The sequence below is a fragment of the Macaca nemestrina genome, chromosome 12, assembly GCF_043159975.1.
Source record: "Macaca nemestrina isolate mMacNem1 chromosome 12, mMacNem.hap1, whole genome shotgun sequence".
Classification (NCBI taxonomy): Eukaryota; Metazoa; Chordata; class Mammalia; order Primates; family Cercopithecidae; genus Macaca; species Macaca nemestrina.
In genome coordinates this window covers 101,859,491-101,886,592 of record NC_092136.1, presented here as the reverse complement: position 1 = coordinate 101,886,592, position 27,102 = coordinate 101,859,491, and the positions used below count along the sequence as shown (strand labels likewise).

At 36.7% G+C, this 27,102-nt stretch overlaps 2 protein-coding genes across 6 annotated transcripts in view; one reads left to right on the top strand and one right to left on the bottom strand.

Annotated features, from left to right (window-relative positions):
• Window positions 1-2,878, bottom strand: part of LOC105493724 (centrosomal protein 126) — a 77,088-nt gene extending 74,210 nt beyond the window's left edge. For 3 of the 4 annotated variants that reach the window (XM_071075508.1, XM_071075506.1, XM_071075507.1), the window contains exon 1: window positions 2,475-2,863. In XM_071075508.1, coding sequence (XP_070931609.1) covers window positions 2,475-2,602 — 128 coding nt within the window. In that variant the 5' untranslated portion in view covers window positions 2,603-2,863. Of the gene's footprint in view, window positions 1-2,474 lie in introns of all 4 variants that reach the window. The other variant, XM_071075505.1, reaches the window with a different exon arrangement.
• LOC105466497 (angiopoietin like 5) lies at window positions 1,971-27,027 on the top strand. Of its 2 annotated transcripts, XM_011715455.3 has the most exons (10): window positions 1,971-2,012; window positions 2,314-2,476; window positions 9,743-9,896; window positions 10,446-10,590; window positions 11,847-11,950; window positions 12,788-12,881; window positions 14,965-15,065; window positions 17,140-17,260; window positions 22,620-22,805; window positions 26,092-27,025. In XM_011715455.3, exons 3-10 carry the CDS (start codon window positions 9,801-9,803, stop codon window positions 26,409-26,411), a joined length of 1,167 nt encoding a protein of 388 aa, XP_011713757.1. In that variant the 5' UTR covers window positions 1,971-2,012; window positions 2,314-2,476; window positions 9,743-9,800; the 3' UTR covers window positions 26,412-27,025. The 2 variants fall into 2 exon arrangements, with proteins under 2 accessions (XP_011713757.1, XP_070931611.1); XM_071075510.1 differs by lacking the exon at window positions 22,620-22,805 and having other exon boundaries at window positions 26,092-27,027.
• The last annotated feature ends 75 nt before the right edge of the window (window positions 27,028-27,102 follow it).

Sequence of the window (27,102 nt, the reverse complement as noted above, 5' to 3'; positions counted from 1 at the left end):
TCAATCTTTAGTGGTACAATCTGTATTGTTTTGTGATTTTTTCTTTGACAGCATTTTTATTATTCGCATGAAGGAGTAAAGAGCAGACTTTAGTAGTTACTGAGTGACTGAGGCAGAATGATTGCGGTACAAATAGCCAAAGATGTTGGTGAGAGAAAGTTCAAATAGTTAAGAATAGGGTATAAACTGGAGAGGAAAGGAGAGGCAAGATGGGTGCTAGGATAAAATGGGAGGGTTGAAGTCTAGAGATATTTCTGAGGAAAAAAAGGCAGGTATAAGGGGACATGAGAGACTTTCCTTTTAAAAAAAATCTTTATTTCTATTTGAACTCTCAAAAGAGATTGAAATGATAGAACTTTAGCTAATTTTAATTAAATAAACTTTATAAGGTTTTGTTGTTTTATAACCTTTAGAGTCAGAAAATTCTGACTCCAGTAAGAAAATGTCTTCAACAGAAAGCCAGATGGCCTCTCAGTATCATGTTCATATTTGAAATCGAAATGTAAATGTTACCACATACTTGCTTATTTTAAGACTATGGTCCTTTCATTTGTTTTCTTTCCTTTTTTTCATTTAGTCATGTAAATTTGAGCACCTACCCTGTACCAGGTATCCAATGGAAAACACAGACACAAAGAATATTCTAATTAAACTTATATAAAAGGTGCATTAGTGTTTTTCCAACTAGTAAATATAATATTCTTGATTTAGTGTTATAATCTTATGTTCAAAAATAATTCCTCTGTTCTAATTTAAATATATATTATCTAAACATATATATACACAAACTAGCAAAAATATATATAAACCAGCACACACACACACACACACACACACACACACACACGTTGTTGGATTTTATCAAAGTCTATTGGTCATCTATTAAAATGTTCATTTATAACTTGCCTAATTTTAACTATATATTTAGCTTTTAAGGATATTTTTTAGTGTTGTATTTATAGGAAATGTCATTTGAATTCTGGAATAGAGTCTATTTGGTTGTATTCATTCAAAGTATTGCTGGATTCTATTTATGAATATTTTCTTTGGCATTTGTGTCAAAATTTATACCACATAAATTTTAAAAACTGAGGCCTACAACCATTTTATTAATGAAAATAATAGAAAAACACTCTCAGTGAGCCATTTACAATACTTCCCTATTTTCTGATTTAGAGATAAATCAGGGTCAGTGTAATAGCAGTTGTGTCCAAGAACATATAATGTCAAGAGGCCAGAATTAAATCCATACAGAAAATGATTGTGTTCATTTCAGAGTACATCTTTAAGAGGGCAATTTTGGGGAGCAGCAAGGGCAAAAGCCAAACTGAATGGGGTTAATAATGAATAGATGAGAGGAACTAGAAGCTGCTGTTGCAAGCTACCATTTTGAGAACTTGCCCAAAGAAAGAAAAGACTGAAGGGATGGAAGGTTGGAGAAAGCATGATCGGAGGAGAGATGTTTTATTTTTAGTGAAACTCTACACACATTTGTCTTCCTCACTAGATTTGTATCCCTAGAACCTAGAACAGAGTCAGCCAAAGAGCAGGCACTCAATACACATTGTTGACTTGCTAAAATTGTAACAGAGTACAAAGAACATCCTAGAAGTTGGAGACAAGGAGGATAAGAAAACAGGGTTAACTTGCAAAGAGAAGACACTCATCTCTGACAAGAATGAAGATGATTACACAACACCATCATTGTCAACCAAGTCCTTTGGGAACACAAAGGTTAAATCCTAATCATCACAACAGTCTCTAAAGGAATAAACGTGATTTACAGATTTTGATAACAAAATACTTCTCCTTTTTCCATTTTCTACAATGCAACCAACAGCAACATCAAAGGTTGGCTTAACCAACTCTTCGAGAAAAGTCAGAGATAATCCAGATCGTGAAGCGTCCAGGTCCCCTGTTTCTCATTTCCTCTCTTCTGTTGCTCTGACAACAGACTGGCAGAGATGGAAAACAAAACAACTTACCAAACGGTGTAGCCTTAAGCAGCTCTGGTAAATGGATTTAGGGCTGTGTTAGGATAACTGTTAAAACGGACTCTTCGGGATAGCAAAACATTTTACTTATTTGTGTAATTTCTCTCTCCAAGTAGTAATGATAAATCAGGAAGTAGTTAATATATAAGTGAAGAACATAATGGCATAATTCTAGAAGGTAAAAAATAATCCCCACAGAATACGCAGTTGATGCGTTTCAAAATTCACAAAAATGTTACAAAGTTGAAGAATGGGAGTAGGATAACAGGGTGATGTGGAGGAAGCAGCCACAGAACTAGATAAAATGGTATAATTTCAGTTCTAACGTGAGCCACGAGAGTTGCTAAAGCAAATATCTGCACTAAGATGACTCGCTAGTTTTGATCACCCTGCGTCAAAGGTAATGGGAATCTAATTGGAAAAAAGATGGGCCCCGTTTTCAACATCGCTACCCTGGCAGCCACAGAATGGGAAGGATACAGGTAAGCGCCAGGTCGGTGATGCCCGCCGCTCTCCCGAGGGTCGAGGGGGGCTCTGTCGAGGTTGTCCGATGATTCAGTGCCCAGTTCCCCGACCGCGCTCCGGGCTCCGGGCCTCCCCGCCAGCATCCTTCACTTCAGCGCCGCCTCTCTGTTCGCCCCCAGCGCCTCCCTCATGGCAGCTCTGGCTTCCTCCTCCTCCTGCTCGGCCCCTCCCTATACTCCGTCTCTCAGGCCCCGCGTCACGGGCTCCGAAAGGTCGGCCGCGACAGCCCTAGCTCCCGCGCAGCGGCACTTGTGCCTTTAGTGCAGATGGCAGCTGAGGCAGCGGCGACCTCGCCGGGCAATAGCAGAGGGGGCGGCAGCAACTCCGCAGCCGCCATCTTGATAACAACCGACGCCGCGTCCTTGACAACGGAAACCTGGGAGGAGCTACAGGGCGGGGCGGGACGATATGCACGAAGCAGCCAATCGCAGGCTCCGGCAGCCCCGCCCTCTTCGAGCCGCTGGTGGCAACCCAGGCATCCCTAGCGACCCGCGTTGCTGAGCGAGGGGTGAGCTGGGTGGTGTTTTAGAGCCTGATGCAGTTCTACCTCCCTTTTTATGAGAGTGTGTTTGTGGCAGTACTGACAGTGACGAAAGACAGATGTAAAATCCTCAGATACAGGCAATTGCCACCGGGAGGATTCTGCAGTGATTGTCTGGGGGACAATTTGGAGTTGAATTTGTTAAACTACTGAATCCTGTTATGAGATTTTGAGTTGTGAGTCTTTCTGTGGCATCGCTATCCCCAAACACCGTCTCTTTAAAATGTCTTTGTGAAGTGGAAATTTTCCTTCCCTGCATTCTCTCATCCACACGGTAATGCTTCTGGCATTCCCTCTGCAGTCGTCTTCCTTGCCTTTGCCCTACTTATAAGGTCTACATTTCAAAGCCTCCTAATGGTTCTTGCCTTGCTGCCAGATTCTGGAAATGGACCATCACAGCAAAACTAGCAATCTCTTGGGATGATATGCCAAAAGAGATCATTGCATTGACATGGTTTTGGGAAGTATGGAAAATTAAATGGATTTTTGAGCCACTAGTTCATTGGCTATGCAAGTGAAAATTTTGAAAAAGCCTCAATCTTATTGTTGGAGCCTAATGTAAATGCACATAAATATTCTGACTGTATTTCAGTCAGTGTTTTCTTGGAAAAATTCCCAGATTGGAAGCCGAATGTACAGACCAAATAAAGATTATTCACCCACCATTCAAATGTCTCTGCCTTTGTGAATTAATTTGTTCATTTTAAGAGTTCAAATAATAAACTTTTCCAGTTGAAATTATTTAAAACAATCTTTGCAAACTTGGTTGTAATGACTGAAATTGGAATGTACAATGGGGACAGATTTTAAAGTGCCACAACAAATCCAGTTTAGATTTAAGACACAAAACACATGAAGTCTCCTTCAGAAGTATACCAACAGGATAAAATATACAATTCTGACACGAAAAGCTAAATGGATACAATTGGACACTTGGCTATCTTGGCAAGTTTTTAATTGGCCTGGCCACAGGCAATGGCCTTGATTCTATTCCCACTGCTATCATCACAAGTTTGTCTCCCCTTGGCTGATCTGAGCAAAGTAGGGCAGTGCAAAGTACAGATGAATATGAGTATATTAGGGTTGCTATTTGGAGTATTTAGGCATGGTTAGCCTTCCAAAAGTCCAGCTTTTGCTATATTATTAGTTTGCAATCTCGTAACTCCTAGGCATCTCACTGCTTTGTGGCTTGCAATAAGCACTAAGAAGCATAATTTGGTTTTTCAATTGCCTACAAATCCTTTCTTATGTTAACTTAAAAAAACACGTGATTTATGAATCTGGAAAGGAGAGGAAAGGGTTACAGCCTGAAAGGAGGGCCATCCCACAAGCTGGAAAGCGTGCTTCTAGCTGAAGCCTAGAGAGGCAGGTACTTTGAAGTAGGGGAGGTTGAGACAGGAGATTTGTGCTGAAAAAGTTGGCTAAACATACATAATTTATAGGATACAGGAGGAGTTATGATTATTTATGAAAGTAGTTCTGATGCATGTGTATTGAACAAACATGAAACCAAAAAATGTTTTAAGGTTTTCCCAGGGTCCCCTTGGCCAAGAGGGGGTCTATTTGGTCAGTGGGGGCTTAGGATTTTATTTCAGTTTAGACTTATATAATTATTCTTCATTCAAATATTGTTTTATGGTAACGACCAAGAAGAAAATAAATTTCAAACAATGTTGCCAGTTTTCTTTTCTTTTATTTTTTGAGACAGAGTCTCACTCTGTTGCCCAGGCTGGAGTACAGTGGTGCAATCTCAGCTCACTGCAACCTCCGCCTCTCGGGTTCAAGTGATTCTCCTGCCTCAGCCTCCTGAGTAGCTGGGATTACAGGCGCCCGCCACCACGCCCAGCTAATTTTCATATTTTTAGTAGAGACGGGGTTTCACCAGGTTAGCCATGCTGGTCTCAAACTCCTGACCTCAGGTGATCCACCCGCCTCGGCCTCCCAAAGTGCTGGGATTACAGGCGTGAGCCACCACGCCCTGCTGCCAGTTTTTTTTTTTTTAATCATAGGTTTTTTTTTTTTACCTTTAAATTCTTTCTTTATTTCTTCAAAATGTTAAGTGGGTTTTCCACATTCTATTTTAGTTGTAGAATCCTAGATTCTTATAGAAAGGCAGGGCCCGAGGGGCTCTGTACATCATGATTCTTGATTTTGTCATGACTTTTTTGTCAATGTTATTTATGGAAAAGGCTTTAGGATTAGATATTTGGATAATAAAAAATTTGAGGATTTTACAAACTTAATTTCTTGACAGGAAAGGCAATTGTGATTCAAGCAGTAAAGAAGAATATTACCCTAAAATCTCTCTATTTTTATCAGAAGGGGCATCTGAATTAAATATAATGTTATATTCTTTCACACTTCAAAACCATAAAACAATTCCTTCTTTTGTTAAGGAAATATATATATTGAGCACCTACTATGTGCCAAGCACTTTCTAGATGCTAGGGATACAGTGAATAAAACTTCAAAGTTCTTAACTAGGGATACAGTGAATAAAACTTCAAAGTTCTTATGTTCATGAAGCTTATATTTATTTTTCTTCCCCACTAGAACATATTAGGGTAGTGAAAAGTGCTACGTGGAAAGTGGGATAGGGGAGGGAGATAGAGACCAATGTCAGTTCTATCTGTGAGGGAGTGCTCAGGAAAGGCCCCAAAGGAAGGGAAATTAGGACAGAGGTCTGAATGAAGGAAAGAGGTTGCCATTCAAATATCTGGATGAAGAATAAGGGCACAGCGGTCTGTGAGTACAAAAGGCTGTGAGGACAGAATCATACTGTTGTGCTCAAAGAACAGTACAAGACCACTGTGGCTGGAACAGAGTGAGGTAGGGTGTATTAGGCAGTTCTTGCACTGCTATAAAGAAACACCTGAGATTCAGTAATTTATAAAGAAAGAGGTTTAATTGGCTCATGGTTCTGCAGGCTGTACAGAAAGCATGGCAACATCCACTTATGGGGAGGCTTTAGTGAGCTTTTTACTCACGGTAGACGGAAAAGTGGGAGCAGGCATCTTACATGGCAGGAGCAGGACTGAAAGAGAGAGGGGAGGTGCCACACACTTTGAAAATGACCAGATCTCACGAGAAATCACTTACTATCGTGAGAACAGCATCAGTGGGGAAATCTGCCCCAATGATCCAATCACCTTCCATTAGGCCCTACCTCCAACATTGGGGATTACAGTTCGACATAAAATTTGGGTGGGGAGGCCTGGCTCACGTTTGTAATCCCAGCACTTCGGGAGGCCACGGCGGGTGGATCACCCGAAGTCAGGAGTTTGAGACCAGCCAGGCCAACACGGTGAAACTCCATCTCTACTAAAAACATAAAAATTAACTGGGCGTGGTGATAGGGGCCTGTAATCTCTGCTACTTGGGAGGTTGAGGAAGGAGAATCGCTTGAACCTGGGAGGCAGAGGTTGCAGTGAGCCGAGACTGTGCAATTGCATTCCAGCCTGGGTGACAGAGCGAGACTCCGTCTCAAAAAAAAAAAAAAAAAAAAAAGATTTGGGCAGGGACGTGGATCCAAACCATATCATAAGGGAAGTGTGCTAACAGATGAGATTGGAGAGGTACATGGCCCAGATTTAGTGGTGACTTGTGTTGTATGCAAGGACTTAATGTAAAATCCAACTTTCAATGGAGGGAAATCCATTGGAGAGTTTTGATTAGAAGAGTAACACAATTTTGTTTAACCTTTAAAGAGACCCTCTAGTTGTTGTGGGGAAAATCAGAGTATAGGAGATAAGACCAGAAACAATGAGGACAGTTAAAAGATTATCAGAGACAGCAGACTTGCACTAGGATGGTAGCAGTGGAGGTGGCGAGAAATGTTTACAGTTTGAACCTTGAGCCAATAAGATGTGTTGGTGAATGGCTGCAGTAAGCGAGAGGAAAAAAGTCAAATGTGACTCTCAGATTTTTGGCTCAAACAATTGAATAAAGTGTATTACCATTACTAAGATGGGAAAGATTCGGTATGGGTGGAATAAGGAATATGAGTTAGGCTTTAAACCTGTTAAATGTGAGATGTCTATTAGACTTGCAATTTCATTAATGTGGTCTCATAAATTGTTGATGTTTTATTTACAAAGGAAACTAATAATAACCACTTTATGGTTATAAAGCATATTCACATAACTTATTTAATTTGAATTTGAATACACACACACACACACATATATATATACACACACATATATATATATTTTTCTTTTTTTGAGATGGAGTTTTGCTCTTGTTGCCCAGGCTGGAGTGCAATGGCACGATATTGGCTTAGCACAACCTCTACCTCCCGGTTCAAGCGATTCTCTTACCTCAGGCTCCTGAGTACCTGGGATTACAGGCATGCGCCACCACGCCCAGCTAACGTGGTATTTTCAGTAGAGACGGTGTTTCTCCATATTGGTCAGGCTGGTTTCAAACTCCCGACCTCAAGTAATCTGCCTGCCTCGGCCTCCCAAAGTGCTGGGATTACAGGCATGAGCCACCGCACCCAGCCTGAATATTATTTTTAATATCTTTAGAACAGAAATTAAACAGAATTTATTTGAGCAAAGAATGATTTATGAATTGGGCAGCACCCAGAACAAGAAGAAGTTCAGAGAGCTCCACCCAGCAGCATGAGCAGCAAGCTTTTATTTATAGGACACAGAAACAAAGTAGAGAAATCATGTGATTGACTACATCTAGATGTTTATCTCATTTGGGTACACTCTGATTAGTTGGCTGCCTATGATTGGCTGAAACTCCGCTATTTGTTACAAAAAATATACTCCTAAGTCAGGCTGCAGTTTGCTACAGAGGAACTCAAAGTACAGAGACAGCCTCAGGCAATGGCCTCCTGCTTATTTAATTTAACAAGTATTATAACCATGTGGCAGCTGTGAGGGACAATTTTTTGTGCTTTCACTTTTTTCTTGGCTGAGGCTATATATATATATATTTTTCCATCTTCTGCTGAAGTATTTTCTTGCTCAAATAAGAATTTCCTGAATTGGTCTCTGGGCAAGATGTGAAAGAACAAAGAATTTTAACATCTGGCTGATTTAAAGTTCTGCCAACTTCTGCTGAAGTTCTGCCATTTTCACTTCAGTTTTGTAAGACTTCAACTTGAAATTTAAGATTACAATATGTGTATTTGTCTATTAATATAAATTATAAAAGTCATCAATATTGTCCTCAATGTTACATATATTAATCTTTTAATTCATACAACAATTTCCATAATACAAAGGAGGTAACTGAGCTGTGGCAATATTAGTAACTTTGTCCAAGATTCCACGGTAAGGGAAGGTTGAAACTAGTCTTTAAATTAGGCAATCTGGTCTTGGAGCCGGCACTCCCAACCATCTCACACTGTCTCACTGGAGAAACTCTGAGAAAGTGATTGCCACGAATAAGAGATAAGATTGTTTGGGTTTAAATAGTAGGTGGTGAGGAAGGAAAGTCAGAGAACAGATAATTATTTTAAGCTGTTTCTTCATTCAGAAAGTATTTGAGTGCCTCTTGTGTATCAGTCATTGTACTAGTACCATAAAAACTATGACAGTTCTCAGTTTAGGAAAAGAGATGGAGAAAATCATATCTTGAACCAGAAGCAAGATGCAGGAAAGTTTTGCTTTGCCTCTTAATTTTAGAATAATGAAGAGTTAGGCATGTGTGTAGAATGAAGGGAAGGAGACATTGAAAGAGAAAATTTGAAGACATTGATCTATCAACCTTCAAAGAGTGGTCATTTTCAACAACATTATTTCTCTGATGTTCAGAATTTTTACAGTTTTGACAAAATAGTTGTAATTAGATTACAACTAATTACAGATTAATTACAGTCTTGAAATTTGGGTTTTTTTTTTCTGAGACGGAGTCTCACTCTTTCGCCCAGTCTGGAGTGCAGTGGTGCGATCTTGGCTCACTGCAACCTCCGCCTCCCAGGTTCAAGCGATTCTCCCTGCCTCAGCCTCCCAAGTAGCTGCGATTACAGGCGTCCACCACAACGTCCGGCTAATTTTTGTATTTTTTAGTAGAGACAGGGTTTCGCTATGTTGGCCAGGCTGGTCTTGAACTCCTGACCTCAGATGATCCACCTGCCTCGGCCTCCCAAAGTGCTGGGATTACAGGCGTGAGCCACTGTGCCCGGCCTTGAAATTTGGCATTTTAAAAGTGTATTTTAAGTCTGAATTATCTGCTCTGGATGTCCACCTTGATCAAATTTCTACTTAGCATTTTATAGAAATAGTTTCAAGGTAATATTTTTACCACTCCCTCAGTCATTTCTATTTCCTATTTTTTTGCAAGCAGTTTGCAAGTATTGCTGTATAGCTTATCAAATGCATTTTTTTTTCCAAGGCAAGAAAAGGCTGACTCACAAAAATTAGATGAATTTATAAATTCATGCTTTATTTATCCCCATCTGTCATTTATTTATTTATTTATTTATTTATTTATTTATTTATTTATCTATTTGTTGCCTATATTGCAAAAACTTGGATATATAATACAGACATGAAGTGATAAAAAAGGAATTGTACAACTTAAAATGTCAGGATCTCTAGAGGCTACTTTGTTTTTCATATGAAGGGTGTTGTTTCAAACCAGGGCATGGAAACTAGTAAGTATTGGCTTCTGTTTTTGTTGTACGCTTTCCAGAGGTTTTTAACTGAAGACTCTATGCTCGTAGTTCTTTCCACAGAGAGCTGACTGATATTTGAAGAAGTGTTCATCTATCCAAGAAAAATATGATGTCTCCATTCCAAGTCTCACTCTTATTTGTAAATGTATGTATTTTTATTTGTGGAGAAGCTGTACAAGGTAACTGTGTACATCATTCTACGGTAAGAATTTTAGCAATATTATATTAGCTAGGAAAGCATGATTAGAATTTTGAAAAGATTAATCATAACTACCAAATATAATTTATGGAACAATTAAAACATTTATTTAGAAATGTTGAAAAATTGCTGTAATGTTACTGTTTTTAAACTGAGGAAGCTATAAACTGAAGATTGACTCAACAAATATCTTATGAAAAAATTTTAAAGACATTTCAGGCCTAGATTAAAAACTAGCCCACAACTTTTCAATGAAATATCTGATAGGTAATAAAAAATCACATTGCTTAAAAAAAGCTGTTCCACAAACTTTCATATTTCAAATATTTTCCTGTGAGTGACTACCTAGGATATTAAGAAATTGGTCCATTAGATTTTATTTACTCATCAGGTTTATTTGTGGAAGTTTGGATTAAATAGCTTATATTTTTCTCTGATGATCAGCCTTGTCTTTCCTGAAATCTAAGCTTTTCCCTATAGTCTTATTATGTATTATGTCATATAACATGTTTAATGTATTTTTTCTTATTTCTATTTTTTTTTAATATAAAGGACTCTTCAGTAGTTAACATTGTAGAAGATGTATCTAATGCAAAAGATGAAAGTAAAAGTAATGATACAGTTTGTAAGGAAGACTGTGAGGAATCATGTGATGTTAAAACTAAAATTACACGAGAAGAAAAACATTTCATGTGTAGTAAGTATTAAAAATAAACACAATAATAAGGGTATATGATTCATTATTTTTAGGCTAGACATTGAAAAGTATACTTTAGCTTTTGTCTGGGTCATTTTCTACACATCCTGATCATCCTAGGCTAGAAGCTTTATTGTTTGGCCCATGATAGGTGCTTAATAAATATTTGGTAAATGAATGGATCCTTTTTCTATGTAGCTAATTCTGTGTGTAACAAAAGGGTCTCAGGCTTCTCAAACCAATGAGTGCAGCTTTAGGCCTATTAAGACAGATGGCTAAATTCAGGAAAAAGCTAATAGAAAGTGAGAGACTGAAAATAAAAAAGAGAGAGGAAGCTGAGTGAGGTAGAATTAAAACTATCAAGATTTATTAATGCGATCCTACTGCTGGTGGAAAGAAACTTGGAAAATAAATTTTTAAAGAATAACATATGTAATAATGTGTGGCCCTTTTGTTATAGGGGGCATCATTATTGCTATCTTGGGTAAAACTCACATAGGGTCTGAGAAATACAGATAGTCAATGTTTATTTCCTAATTTTGATGGTTGTGTTATTAGAAATGTCTTTGGTGTAAGAAATACACACTGAAATGGCAAGATGGTACATTATGACAACATGGTCTCAAAGGCGTTAGTAAAAAAGTTATTTGTACTGTTATCACAACTTCACTATAAGAAATTTTCTCCTAAGATAAAAATATTTTTAAAAGGAAAATGCATGGTAAATGTTTAGTCAGAAACCAAATAACCAAAACCTTTGACTAAGATTTATTATGTGTATGTATATGTATGTGCTAGCAATTTAATTATATAAATATAGTATTAATAGAAAAATTAAAACCAAGATGTACTTTTAAAAATTAACTTGCCTGGTATAAAATTGTTACCATTAACTTTCTTATACAGTAAGAATTGATGGCTCCTATACCTCCTGCCTCTATATATCTCATCTTATAAAGTGAGAATTTATAATCAGAACACTGTCTCTTAATTATAACAAATTAATTATTCTGGATAATCTATATTAGTAGGAAGCATAGTTTCATTAATAAGTATTGACACAATCATTTCTGGGGTTAATCCTGAGTTAAACAAAATATATACTAACTAAAATATGTAATTCTGAGTATTAAGATAAATTGAGATAGTATTGAGCTAACATACACATCCAAAATCAGGTAAAATTCACTCTTTTTCACTGTGATTGTTTTCTATAACAATATAATACTTAACAGCCACTTTTTATTATGGTTAAGGAAATTTGCAAAATTCTATTGTTTCCTACACAAGAAGTACCAAAAAACTACTAAGGAATATGATGGATGAGCAACAAACTTCCTTGGATTATTTGTCTAATCAGGTATAGATGTTTTAGTATTGTGTTTTTATTGCATGTGCACGTTGATGTATAATTAGCTGGAGGTATAATCTTTTTTTAAAATGCTTTCATGTTCAGACATCTATTGAGCACATACTATGTTAGAGGCACCATAGTAAACTTTAGGCAAACAAAAAGCAGTAAAACAATTGAACTATTCAAGGGGTATACAGTCTAGTGGAGCATTAAAATGTATTGACAAAAATGTGGTTGTTAGAATGGCACAAAAGAGAACTCTCAGATACAAAAAAGTTTCCCAGAGGAGAAAGTCTGTGAACAGTCATAAAGGATGAATAAATGTTTTAAAAATCATACAGGTTGGGTAAGGCGAAGAGGACATTCCATTCTGGGGAAACTTCCTGGAGTTGATGCAGGGTGGAGTGGCTGGTGAGGCTGAGTATTTAAGGAAAACTGACTATAGGAATAGGCAAGAACGAAATCGTACCACACCAAAGAGCCACTGTAGTGTTTAAGCAAGGAAATGCCACAGTCTGATCAACTTGTGTGGCCAGTGACTTGAGGAAGAGCCAAGAGAGGAGGTAAGAAACTACAGCAATGATTTGGACAAGGTATGAAAGACAGATGTGCAAGAGCAGCCAAATGCAGAAATAGGGGCAGATAAAATCGATGTTAAGGAGGTAGATACTACGAAATTCAATTTCTACTATTTAGCTTTGTCTTTATTCTTAGTTAAAGCAGTACGAAATCAATCTAGAGAAATGGACACCGTTATGTATTTCAGAGCTGGGTTTATGAGAGGCTTAAAGATGGCAATTTCTTCAAATATAAATTTACTTAAATGTATATGCATGTGTTTAGGTTAACGAGCTCATGAATAGAGTTCTCCTTTTGACTACAGAAGTTTTTAGAAAACAACTGGATCCTTTTCCTCACAGACCAGTTCAGTCACATGGTGAGAACTTTGGTATTTCAGCCTTTACATGTTTGTCTTTTATTGCTTAAAATTTTCCTGGACAGGTCGATCCATTTAAAAGTTTTGTTTAAAAACTGCAGCTCACCATTCTCTAACAGACTGGAGGGCTAATACCTGCCATTAAGCAAATTTCACCACAGACAATGTGGTGCTTTCTTAAAATGGGATACTTTTTCAACCATGTGAAAGCCATGGCTGTATAAAGATATCCTGAAGCTGTTGAAAATAACATTGTTTTCTGTAGCATTGTTCTGGGCTCCTGGTTTACATCTTATTAATAATTCATCTTCAGATAGAAGAAAAGAAAGCTTCAAAGTTCCTCCCACCTGTAAAAAATGTTTCTGACATGTTTGAAATGTTTAAAATTGGGGCATAAAATTTGAAAGGAAAAAGAAATGTAAGACAAGAATAAACTGAAAGTTAGCACTTTTTATACTAAAATACAGCATATTAATTCCTAAAGGCTTGGATTTCTAGGAAAAATACCCTATAAATCTTATAAATATGAATTTATCCCCAAATGTTTAAACAAATAAATATTATTGAGTGCCTAGAACATGATCTTTATGTTCTTCTTCGAAAAAGAAGAGAATAAACAGTGCCTGAAAATCTTCTATGTGATAGGTAGGAAGACAGGCACTTTCTCACATTATTTTGTTAGTAAAATTATTTTATTATATCTCATAACTGCCCCAAAGCACGTATGGTGTGGTAGTCAGGAGCATGGACTCTGATGTCGGAATTCTTGGTTTCAAATTTCTGACCTGCTGCTCTCTTGATATGTTTTCTCATCAGTAAACTGATAGTACCTACCTCTTATAGTTGATGTGAGGATTAAATGAATAAATACAGGAAAGTCTCTTAAAATATTGCCCGAATCAAATGTTTATCACAAGGAAAAAAAAATTGCCCAAATCATAGGGAGAGCAATATAAGGGCTTGCTATGATCATCATCATCAGATAAGAAATATCTAGCCCAGAAAAATCGAAATAATCTGTTCACATTAATTTGAAAGGTAATGATAAAGCAGATACTCCAACCCAGATCAGTCCTTCAGCATGAACTTCTATCATGTCTCTGAGCATAGAGTCATTATAAGAATATCTCTTAACAATTAAGGACACAGGCAACAACAAATCTATGTCTCCTAGAGATGAAGGGGAAAGCAAATGACTTTTTATAGCTAACTTTTTTGTAGATGGCATTTTCTTCATTATTTGGATGTGCTGGGCACTATGGTAAGGGCTTTGTGTAATACCTTACTATGTAAATGGTTAGGATAACACAATGAAGTAAAGTGTTAGGGGTAGAACTAGGATGTTAAGATGGGCATTTGGATAATGGACACTCTAAGGGTTGAATTTGTTTCATTTATAAAAGATGCTACAGAGTAGAGTATCTTCCAGAAAATGTAATATCCATATCCACATACACATGTTTACAATCCCTTAGAGATGAGTGCTCTGGAGAAGGTGATTATGGGGGGCTATAATTCTGTTGTAAACAGAGTAGGCTCTAACATCAGGCATAATTTCTTGGTTAAGAAAGTGATTTCCCCTTTCTTCCTTTGGCTACTGGTATTAGTGGTCCCAAACACCTCAGTCTCTGAAGTTGGGAATGGAATACTGAAAGATGTGTCTATAGTGGTTAATTTGCTTATTCCTTTCGGTGTTCTCCTCCCCGTTTATGTAGACTTCCTTTAAACATTACATCCTCTAAGATAAACTTAAATTTCTGAAAGGGCATTATTTATTGGGAAAGAGAATGTATAATTATAAAATATGTTTAATAAGTGTTGATCCCAAATGAAACTTTTAAACAGTATAGGAAACAAATCACTAACAGTGATATTTTAAGTGAAGGCTTCTAGCAGCATAAATTCTTTAATCCTTTATATTTTCTTCTTATTTCTAAAATTGTGACCATTTTTCATTTTGCAGGAGTTAAAATATTATTAATGAAAATTATGATAATAATAGCACTATCAATTCTCTACAGTAAAATGATTGCCTTAAATGTACACTTGAAAATATCCCAATTAAATAATTTTGCTTTTCTAGGTTTAGATTGCACTGATATTAAGGATACCATTGGTTCTGTCACCAAAACACCGAGCGGTTTATACATAATTCACCCAGAAGGATCTAGCTACCCATTTGAGGTAAAGTTTTCCCATATTACGTGGGCTAAGATAAACATCCAACCAATTTAATTTATGTTAAAATTTAAATTGTTTTAATATTTAATTTTTCCTTGAAAAATTTTAAATAAATTAGGTAAAGTTCTAGTTTCAAAATTTTGGTATTTTAGAATTCTAATGCCCAAAACATGAATTAATAAAAGAGCTAGAGTCTGTCTTTCACTTTTCTATTTGAGTTTCCATGGTTATACTCTTTAAAGTAAATCCATCTGATGCGAAAGCTTATATTATCCTCATAATAGGCAGAACTATAGCAGACAGAACTATGCAATATAATACTTGCTTGCTTTAATTAGCCTGTGGATATTGGAAAATAATGGTGTGCTTTGCCTTGGAGCTTACTAAAAATACTTTTGACTTCTCTTCCTGTATATGTTTATAATTTCTTTTGATGATAGATGATTTTATGTGATTGTATGAGAAATTAATAATTAAAAAACCTTTCAGTGGAGTGCAAGGCAGACTGAAAAGCTGATTCATTCTGAAATTGATAAATTACTCTTATGTCTATTCTTAGTAGTTCTCTGCAAGGATATCTAGTAGAAATTTCTACCAGAGACTATGCATATTGATGGAATATATTTGTGTGTGTATATATATATACACACACACACACACATATACAATTATATATATTACATATATTTTTTCCTGGGCACTTCTTTGTGCAGAAGACAGTTTATGATACTTATACCTTATTGATAACCTTTATTGGATAATAAAGTCACTTTTTTTCTAAGTAGGTACTACTGGTTTCTCTTCTTAGAGTTACTACCATTATTTTATTTGAAATCTATTGACAAGATGTCAAAAAATTGGAAATTAGGTGGGAAATAATTTTAAAATTACCTAAGTGACTTCACCTACAGATTCAAAACTAGATCTGAACAGACGTGGAAAAGGAAGGCTTCTAATTTTGTGAAGAGTGGGATGCATAATCACCTCTTCTGTGGGAAAGTGCTGGTTCCTTAACTTCCTCCACACTGCCTTTTCTCTGTCTCTATGCGGGAAGTTTCTGAGGGAGAATTTTGCTCTGATTTCTTCCCTATATTGCTTCTATGCGTCCCCTACAGAGGTCCTTTTAGGAGCTTTTACACAGCATCAACAGATGTGTCTATGAGCACCTGCTGAGTGGGCACAGATCATGCCTTTCTCTGAAAATGCCAGTCTGAACACAGGCCTTCCAGGCTTGTGGGAGAAAAGAGCAAAGACAAGCACGTGAACACATTTCACACACACACACACACACACACACACACACACACACTCACACACTCACACACACCAGTGTTTTAATTCAAAAGTTTATAGAGAAATACATTGTTCTGCCACATCAGAGCAATACTGTTATACAAACTGAAGAATATTTGTAAAGTTGAGTAATAACAGCATAACCTTAAAATGCTGCTGCAAATACGGCCAGGCGCGGTGGCTCACGCCTGTAATCTCAGCACTTTAGGAGGCCGAGGCGGGCGGATCAGGAGGTCAGGAGACCGAGACCATCCCAGCTAACACAGTTGAAACCCCGTTTCTACTAGAAAATACAAAAAATTAGCCCGGTGTGCTGGCGGGCGCCTGTAGTCCCAGCTACGTAGGAGGCTGAGGCAGGAGAATTGCGTGAACCCGGGAGGCGGAGCTTGCAGTGAGCCGGATCGCGCCACTCCTCTCCAGCCTGGGTGACAGAGGGAGACTCCGTCTCAAAAAAAAAAAAAAAAAAAAGAAAGAAAGAAAGAAAGAAAAAGCTGCAAATACATATTTTTAAAAATGATTGTTATAGGGACTGTGATTAAGTTAATTACAAATTTGTTTTATAATAAACAGCATTATTTAGGTTAATTACAGGTTTGTTTTATAATAAACAGCATTATTTCTAGAGATATAAAAAATCTGAATGAATTAATGGCATATGATTGCATTGAAAACTCAGTGGCAGTATCGTCTCTTTTTCTAGGCCTAAGGGTGAAGCATGAGTGTTATATTATCAAATAATGAAAATAATAGTGTATTATTTTGTGCTTCCCTGTGCTTGTTTTAGGTAATGTGTGACATGGATTACAGAGGAGGTGGATGGACTGTGATACAGAAAAGGATTGATGGGATAATTGATTTCCAAAGGTTGTGGTGTGATTATCTGGATGGATTTGGAGACCTTTTAGGTTAATTTTTTGTATTTCTACTCTACATTTTTTACTCTTTTTGGTATTATATCTATAGAATCTCTATTGGTCAGATCTTCAGTAAAAATAGCAAATGCTTGCAAATATCAAAATATGACTTAAATCACCCTCTTTTCATATGCCAGATTATTTAAAATAAGTAGGTCTTCAGTTGAGATCTGGAAATTTTTATTTGTAGATATCTGGTGAAATGTGATTTGAGTGAAAATTCTAGATTGCATATGTGTTAAGTATCTACTGTGTACCCAGCAGATTCTGGCAGGTGCTCACCAACTGTTTGCAGAATGAAAAACTGAATGGCAGCCTTGTCCTAGATCTTAAAATTCTTGAGATGTATGTAGTATCAATACAAGCCAGTGAAATGGCGAATTGAGGTGTCTGTGCAAATTCAAATTATTTAAACTGATCATATTATTAAAATGTCAGTAAACATCTTTATGTTCAAAATTTGAAAATTATAACCCCAGGTGAATGTAAAAATCTGTTTACATTATTGCCACATGGCAGCATCACTTTTGCTGGTAAACAGAAACACCAATATTTCTGAACTCTGCAGAATTTTACATTAGTTGGAACTTCTGCCAGTGAGTTTGCTAATTTTTATGCTATTTTAACAGTTACTGTTTTTATAATTTTAAATCTTTAATCTCTCATAATAATGTCATCCAAGGATTTGGTAAGTAATGGTGTTAGTCCTAGTGCTAAAAATGCTACTGAATGCCAGTGATTTTAGAAGCCATTTGGCTTATACCCAGGTAACTGCCATGCTATGGAGTATAGTGAATATATTTGCATTTTCTCAGCATTACTTCTGATTTTTCCGCTGATGCTTCTTCTTGAATTAGGTAGTTATAGATCCATATACAGGCTTTGAATTGCCATCTTCCTTACTTCAAGTTTATTTCTATGGGGAAAGAATATGAGTTTTGACTGACCAGTTCCTCAGGCAGGTATAGTGCATTCAAACTGAGACTGCTTTGTACTGGTGTATTTTGAAAACAAATTTGGGGCTGGGCCTGGTGGCTCATGCCTGTAGCCCCAGCACTTTGGGAGTCTGAGACAGGTGGATTGCTTGAGGCCAGGAGTTCGAAACCAGGCTGGCCAACATGTGGAAACCATGTCTCTATAAAAATACAAAAGACGGATTCACAGCCAAATTTTACTAGAGGTACAAATAAGAGCTGGTGCCTGCCATTCTTTCTGAAACTATTCCAAGCAATAGTAAAAGAGGGAATCCTCCCTAACTGTTTTAATGAGGTCAGCATCATCCTGATACCAAAACCTGGCAGAGACACAACAAAAAAAGAAAATTTCAGGCCAATGTCCCTGAAGAACATCGATGCGAAAATCCTAAATAAAATACTGGCAAACTGAATCCAGCAGCACATTAAAAAGCTTATCCACCATGATCAAGTGGGCTTCATCCCTGGGATGCCAGGCTGGTTCAACACATGCAAATCAATAAACATAATCCACCATATAAACAGAATCAATGACAAAAACCACATGATTATCTCAATAAATGCAGAAAAGCCCTTTGATAAAATTCAACACCCCTTCATGTTAAAAACTCTCAATAAAATAGGTATTGATAGGATGTATCTCAAAATAATAAGAGCTATTTGTGACAAACCCACAGCCAGTATCATATTGAATGGGCAAAAGCTGGAAGCATTCCCTTTGAAAACCAGCATAAGACAAGGATGCCCTCTCACCACTCCTATTCAACATAATATTGGAAGTTCTGGCCAGGGCAATCAGGCAGGAGAAAGAAATAAAAGATATTCAATTAGGAAAAGAGGAAGTCAAATTGTCTCTGTTTGCAGATGACATGATTGTATATTTTGAAAACCACATCGTCTCAGTCCCAAAGCTCCTTAAACTGATAAGTAACTTCAGCAAAGTCTCAGGATACAACATCAATGTGCAAAAATCAAAAGCATTCCTATACACCAATAATAGACAGAGAGCCAAATCATGAGTGAACTCCCATTCACAATTGCTACAAAGAGAATACAATACCTAGGAATCCAACTTACAAGGGATGTGAAGGACCTCTTCAAGAACTACAAACCACTGCTCAAGGAAATAAGAGAGGACACAGACAAATGGAAAAACATGCCATGCTCATGGATAGGAAGAATCAATATCATGAAAATGGCCATACTGCCCAAAGTAATTTTTTTTTGAGACGAAGTTTCACTCTTGTCGCCCAGGCTGGAGCGCAATAGTGTGATCTCGGCTCACTGCAACCTCTGCCTCCCGGATTCAAGAGATTCTCCTGCCTCAGCCTCCCGAGTAGCTGAGATTACAGGTGCCTGCCACCACACCCAGCTAATTTTTGTATATTTAATAGAGACGAGATTTCACCATGTTGATCAGGCTGGTCTTGAACTTCTGACCTCAAGTGATCCACCCACCTCAGCCTCCCAAAGTGCTGGGATTACAGACGTGAGCTACTGTACCTGGCCTGCCCAAAGTAATTCATAGATTCGATGCTATTCCCATCAAGCTACCATTGACTTTCTTCACATAGTTAGAAAAAACTACTTTAAATTTCGTATGGAACCAAAAAGGAGCCTGTATAGCCAAGACAATCCTAAGCAAAAAGAACAAAGCTGGAGACATCATGCTACCTGACTTCAAACTATACTACAAGGCTACAGTAACCAAAGCAGTTTGGTACTGGAACCAAAACAGATATATAGACCAATGGAATAGAACAGAGGCCTCAGAAATAACACCACAAATCTACAACCATCTGATCTTTGACAAAACTTACAAAAACAAGCAATGGGGAAAGGATTCCCTATTTAATAAATGGTGCTGGGAAAACTGGCTAGCCATATGCAGAAAACTGAAACTGGACCCTTCCTTTTACCTTATGCAAAAATTAATTCAAGATGCATTAAAAATTTAAATGTAAGACCTAAAATCATAAAAACCCTAGAAGAAAACCCAGGCAATACCATTCAGGACATAGGCATGGGCAAAGACTTCATGACTGAAACACCAAAAGCAATTTCAACAAAAGCCAAAATTGACAAATGGGATCTAATTAAACTAAAGAACTCCTGGACAGCAAAAGAAATTATCATCAAAGTGAATAGGCAACCTACAGAATGGGAGAAAATTTTTGCAATCTAAGCTTCTGGCAAAGGGCTAATATCCAGAATCTACCAATAACTTAAACAAATTTACAAGGAAAAAACAAATAACCCCGTCAAAAAGTGGGCAAAGAATATGAACAGACACTTTTCAAAAGACAACATTTAAACGGCCAACCACATACGAAAAAAAGCTCGTCATCACTGGTCATTAGAGAAATGCAAATCAAAAACACAATCAGATACCATCTCATGCCAGTTAGAATGGTGATAAGTAAAAAGTCAGGAAACAACAGATGCTGGAGAGGATGTGGAGAAATAGGAATGCTTTTACACTATTGATGGGAGTGTAAATTAGTTCAACCATTGTTGAAGACAGTGTGGGGATTCCTCAAGGATCTAGAACTAGAAATACCATTTGACCTAGCAATCCCATTACTGGGTATATACCCAAATAATTATAAATCTACTGTAAAGACACATGCACACGTATGTGTATTGCAGCACCATTCACAACAGCAAAGGCTTGGCACCAACCCAAATGCCCTTCAATGATAAAATGGATAAGGAAAATGTGGCACATATACACCATGGAATACTATACAGCCATAAAAAGAATGAATTCATGTCCTTTGCAGGTACATGGATGAAGCTGGAAACCATCATTCTCAGCAAACTAACACAGGAACAGAAAACAAAACACCACATGTTCTCACTCATAAGTGGGAGTTGAACAATGAGAACACATGGACACAGGGAGGGGAACATCACACACCGGGGCCTGTTGGGGGGTAGGGGGCTAGAGGAGGGATAGCATTATGAGAAATATCTAATGTAGATAATGAGTTCAGGCGTGCAGCAAATCACCATAGCACAAGTATATCTATGTAACAAACCTGCACATTCTGCACATGTATCCCAGAACTTAAGTATAATAAAAAATAAATACAAGAATTAGCTGGGGGTGGTGGTGCACACCTCTGTAATCCCAGCTACTTGGGAGGCTGAGGAATGAGAATCTCTTGAATCGGGGGGAGGTGGAAGTTGCAGTGAGCCCAGATCATACTACTGCACCCTAGCCTGGGTGACAGAGTGAGACTCTCTCAAAAAAAAAAAAAAAAGGAAACAAAAATTAATTAATTAATTATTTGGGATTACAGAAAATGTATTTTTAAGTCTTAAATTTGAGGGTGGGCTACTGGGAAACGATGGCAGGGGCACTTAAACTGAAGTGTTATACACTGTGTGAGACTCAGTGGACCCCTATGGAGCCATCTTATCGGGCCCAATTTCTCTCCTTACTTTTCATTTGTAAGTGTGTTGCTAAAATGTCCATGCCCGTGAGCTCTGAAGAAAGACTTAATATCTTAGCTATAATTTTAAGAGTTTGAATGCTGTCACATCATCCTCTGGCTCTGAAGTTTGTTTTGACTGGACCCTTATTTTCTTTAATAATTTTATGATTCAGGTAGAGGCATATATCTCAGAGTAGAGGTATCCACATTTGGGCTATGCCACGTGGGTAGGGAGAGGTAGAAAGCCATTGGCTAGGATATGTATGCAAGAAGTATGCAGTCTGAGCTGGGGAGTTTATATTTCATCCTGAATCTATAATCGTCTTGGAAATATTGATCCTAAACCCGGGGATATTCCAATGTTATTACATGATGTTCAAGGCATAGGAAATTAACTAGATGCATTGTAACAAAGAAGTGTCTGTTAAGAAAGTATTACAAGACAGCAAAAAATAATTTCGACTGAGCGTTTTTAGGAAATGTTTCTTCAGGAGCTGCTGATTTGGAGGTTAAACCTTCTACATTTACTGGTTAATAACATTTTGTTACCTGCCATAATATTTCAATTGGTTTTATGTTGAAATGCCTTAAGGTAAAAGTTGACTTTTTATTTTAGTCTTTAAATGAAGACTAAGTTAATTTTGGGAGGTAAAATTTGGGGAGATCATTATTGTTTCCTCTCTCCAAATTTTACTTAATTTGAGAGATAGAAAAAGGGTCTGATTTTCTCAAGTCTGGTGAAGTAGAAGTAGGCATTTTGTTTGTTTTATAAAGTAGGTAAGCACTGATAATTTGAGCTAGGCCATCCAGTGCCTGTAATTACTTATGTGAGCCATCTCAGAATTTTTGAAATGCTAAACAAGACCAAACATTCAAGAATAAAGCATTATTCTAATTTGTATTAAAATATATTAAAACAAAGCATTTTTTTTACAGGAGAATTTTGGCTAGGACTAAAAAAGATTTTTTATATAGTAAATCAGAAAAATACCAGTTTTATGCTGTATGTGTCTTTGGAATCTGAAGATGACACACTTGCTTATGCATCATATGATAATTTTTGGCTAGAGGATGAAACAAGATTTTTTAAAATGCACTTAGGACGATATTCAGGAAATGCTGGTAAGTTTTTTTTATTCCTAAAATTATCCAAATCTAAATTATAACTAACTCATTATTAAGCGAAGATAAAAATAATACATTTGTCTTACACCTAACTGATAACAGAATAGATTAGGAATAAGAAAGCTGGCCAAGTCTTGAGTTTTGAAACTTGGTTATGATCTTTGTACCACCTTATGATCATTGTACCACCTCATGCTTCTGAAGTGCTTTATAGTCTCTAAGACAATTTGCCTTATGTAATTTCAGTTAATTCTTTGGATAGAGGGCCTGTGGAGGAGGCTGTGAAGGTATTTTCATTTTCATGTTCAGAGAGGCTGACATTTAGAAGTGACAGACTGTTAAAGACGATCTCTAGTCTTCTCACTTTACAGGTGAAAAAACCTGAGTGATAAAGTGACTTGTCCAAGATTCCCAGATCATGTCACCTGAGCCAAGGCAAGAATCCAGGCTGACAGAAAAACTAGTTTAGTGTTCTTTTCATTACACTTTGATGCATCTGCTCATTTCCAAATAAATTTAATTTGTTAGAACTTCAAAATACTTGATGTTAAACTTGCATTTTAATGCTGACAATTTAAAGGCATTTGAATTAAAAAGTACTAAATTCAACTCCCTTGTTGCTGTTTGTGGTGCTTGTTCATTATGTATATTTAGTGTTAGAAATCAAAAAATAAATGATATATGTCCCCAGCTCTTTAACTGATCCCAATATAAAGGAGAAGATAAGTAACCCTGGAAATATAGAATATACTGACAGGACTTTTGGGGTCAGAAAGAGGGTAAGAATTATTCCAGTTGATTGCACCCAAAAAATATTCATGGAAAAGCAATTTTCAACGAGCTTTTAATGTTAGATTCAACCTGGGAAGCTTTTTAAAAGTACATATTCCTGTAGAATCTGATTCAGTTATTTTAAGCCAGATGGATATGTTGGCGTACTTGCCGTTGAGAACCACTGATCTAGTCTTGGAAGAATGGATAGGCTTTTGGCAAATGACGGCTGACAAGCAGAGCAGTTTGAGTTAAGGCAGAGAGGGAGGAAAATTATAGGACACAGAGAGTTGTCTGACATGGTTGGAATCTATGATACCTGAGGGGTTTACACTTGGGATGTTAGGTGAAAGTCTGACATTCAAATCATAATCTATAGGGAAAAGTTTAGAAAGTTACAATACATGATTTTCAATGCTTCCTCTCTAAAAGTGTAAAAAACTATCTAAAGATGGAATATATTACATTAGGAAAAGTTTATGTGGGGGTTCTCTGAAAGATGACTAGGATCTAATTAAAGGATAACATTGATAATGACAAAAGTATTTTCCTTACAAAACTCTCAAACTTTGCCATACTGTACTCTACATTTTCCCAACAAGGTTGTTAAGTAACTTTCAACTGTCGATCACATAGTGGAATCAGAAGAATAAAAGAAAAAGGTGTCAGAAGAATGTAATGATAGAAATACAGATACAACCAGTGGGTTAAATGTAATCAGGTGTGTGGTAGAGGCAGGTCACAAATTGGGCTTTGAGCTTGGAGCAAAAACAGAAATATGAATTTGAATATTTGAGCAGTACACTTGTTCCATGAGAATCACAACTATTCCTAATTATAAGACTTGAGATAAATCTCTCTGGATTCTTACAGAAAACGAAAGTGTTATGTTCTTCAACCACACTCTCGCAGAAGACATGATGGGTGTATTTTAATAGGCTATTTTTAAGGAAATATACCTATGCATATATTTTTTAAATGAATTAAATAAAATCTATTGAGCTTATGTGCTGTATGATCCTTCTGGTGGTCGGACTTTATCTAGGGAGAGTGTCCGTGGAATGATCACATTGTTTAGGCAATGCTCCATGGGTGTTGTCTCTCACTGGATTTGGAAAGGTATTACACTGTGTGGGTGCTGGAGATTATATAGTCTCTGAAAATACCTACAATATGTGTGTTTTGTTTCCCATGAAGTGCAGAGTCAGAGACTTTAATAATCAGCAGAACTGGGGTATAGAATAGGCCACTACTGCTAATGAAGTTCTTCAGGCTCTTTCAAAAGATTTATCTCAAGAGAGGCCAAACATTCAGAAATAATGAAACAAACGTAGAGCTTGGTTTCTCCATAGATTTTATATGACTTCTTTTTTAATTAGTGTTTCAAACATTAACCAAAGTTTACATATAGGTGAAATGTAGGTATTATGGGTTTACTTAGAATCTTTAACTTTATGGAATTTTATGAAACAAAATATGACTCCTGCTCCTGCCACTGAGTCAACTGGGTCATCTTGGACAGGATACTTAATCATTGCAGGGATATTGTAAATACGAGGAATGCCATACATACAATGTTCAGGCCGGAAGCGGTGGCTTGCACCTGTAATCCTAGCACTTTGGGAGGCCGAGGCGGGTGGATCACTTGAGGACAAGAGTTCAAGACCAACCTGGCCAACATGGTGAAACCCTGTCTCTATTAAAAACACAAAAGATTAGCTGGGTGTGGTGGCTTGTGCCTGTGATCCCAGCTACACTGTAGGCTGAGGCAGGAGAATCGCTTGAACCTGGGAAGTGAAGGTTGCAGTGAGCCGAGATCATGCAATTGCATTCCAGACTGGGGGACAAGAGCAAAACTCTTTCTCAAAAACAAAACAAAATAAAACAATGTTCAGTAGAAGCCCTTTAAAAATGGTTTTGTCTTAACTACTATTCAATTGGTCCATAAATCATGTGAAGAGCCATGAAGAAAAGGTACACTTCAAGAGTACACCTGAATTTTTCTTGAGGGCATTTGGTATTCTGTATAATATGCAGAAAAGAAACCCAGAAAACCCCCCAACTTTTTAAATTGTAAATTTACATTTCTTAAAGGTAAAAGTTTCTCTAACTAAAGTGATGTCAATGGTAGTGGTATGAAAACCTACCCTGTGTAACTTATTTTCTTTTCCTAAATTATCAATTATCATATTGGTCTGTCCAAATTATGACGGCTCTGTATGCTATAATTTTTGGCCTAAATATCTGGTTTTGTCTACACAGCAAAACTTCCATTTTGGACTGTGACTTGTATATGAAATATTCATTTAAAGATGCCTGTCATGTTGAGGAACTCATCACCAGACTGCGGCATGTTGAATCTTCGAGTAGCAGAATTTTAACATGATAAACAGTAGAAAAATCATTTAAACCTTATTTCCAGATGTGATGCTCTTGCCTAATATGCCGGTAATGATTAATTAAAATAATAGAAATTTCCTTTAAATTCAATCATTAAATTTTTTTTTCCCAGGTGATGCATTCCGAGGCCTCAAAAAAGAAGATAATCAAAATGCAATGCCTTTTAGCACATCAGATGTTGATAATGATGGCTGTCGCCCTGCATGCCTGGTCAATGGTCAGTCTGTGAAGAGCTGCAGTCACCTCCATAACAAGACCGGCTGGTGGTTTAACCAGTGTGGTCTAGCAAATCTAAATGGCATTCATCACTTCCCTGGAAAATTGCTTGCAACTGGAATTCAGTGGGGCACATGGACCAAAAACAACTCACCTGTCAAGATTAAATCTGTTTCAATGAAAATTAGAAGAATGTACAATCCATATTTTAAATAATCTCATTCAACATTGTAATGCAAGTTCTACAGTGATTTGTGATAATATATTAAAGATTTTTAAAAGTTTATCTTTTTACTTAGTGTTTCAAACATATTAGGCAAAATTTAACTGTAGATAGCATTTAGATATTATGAGTTTAATTAGAAAACTTCAATTTTGTAGTATTCTGTAAAAGAAAACATGCCTCATTGTATTTTTTTACTTCTGACTATGTTAACAATATACAATGAAATTTGTTTCAAGTGAATTACAACTTGTCTTCCTAAAATTTAGAGTGCTTTTAAAGGATTTTGTCTTTTCTTTGAAGCATTTTTAAACCATAATATGTTGTTAGGAAAACTGAAGAGAGTATTTTACTTATTTTTATATTTACTTTATATGATTATATAATCTACAGATAATTTCTACTGAAGGCAGTTACAATAAATAACTTTTATGCAGATTAATATATAAACTACACATGATTTTAAAACCTTACTATTTCTAGGTGATGCCATACCATTTAAAAAGTAGTAAGAGTTTGCTGCCCAAATAATTTTTCTTCTTTTCATATCTAATCATGGTTAATTATTTTGTTATTGTTTGTAATAAATACTTTTATATCCTGATCAGTTGCACTCTAAAATACGTCTTTATCTGAAGTCTTTTTAAACCAGCAGGAATGGTATGAACTTTATGTGAAGTATGG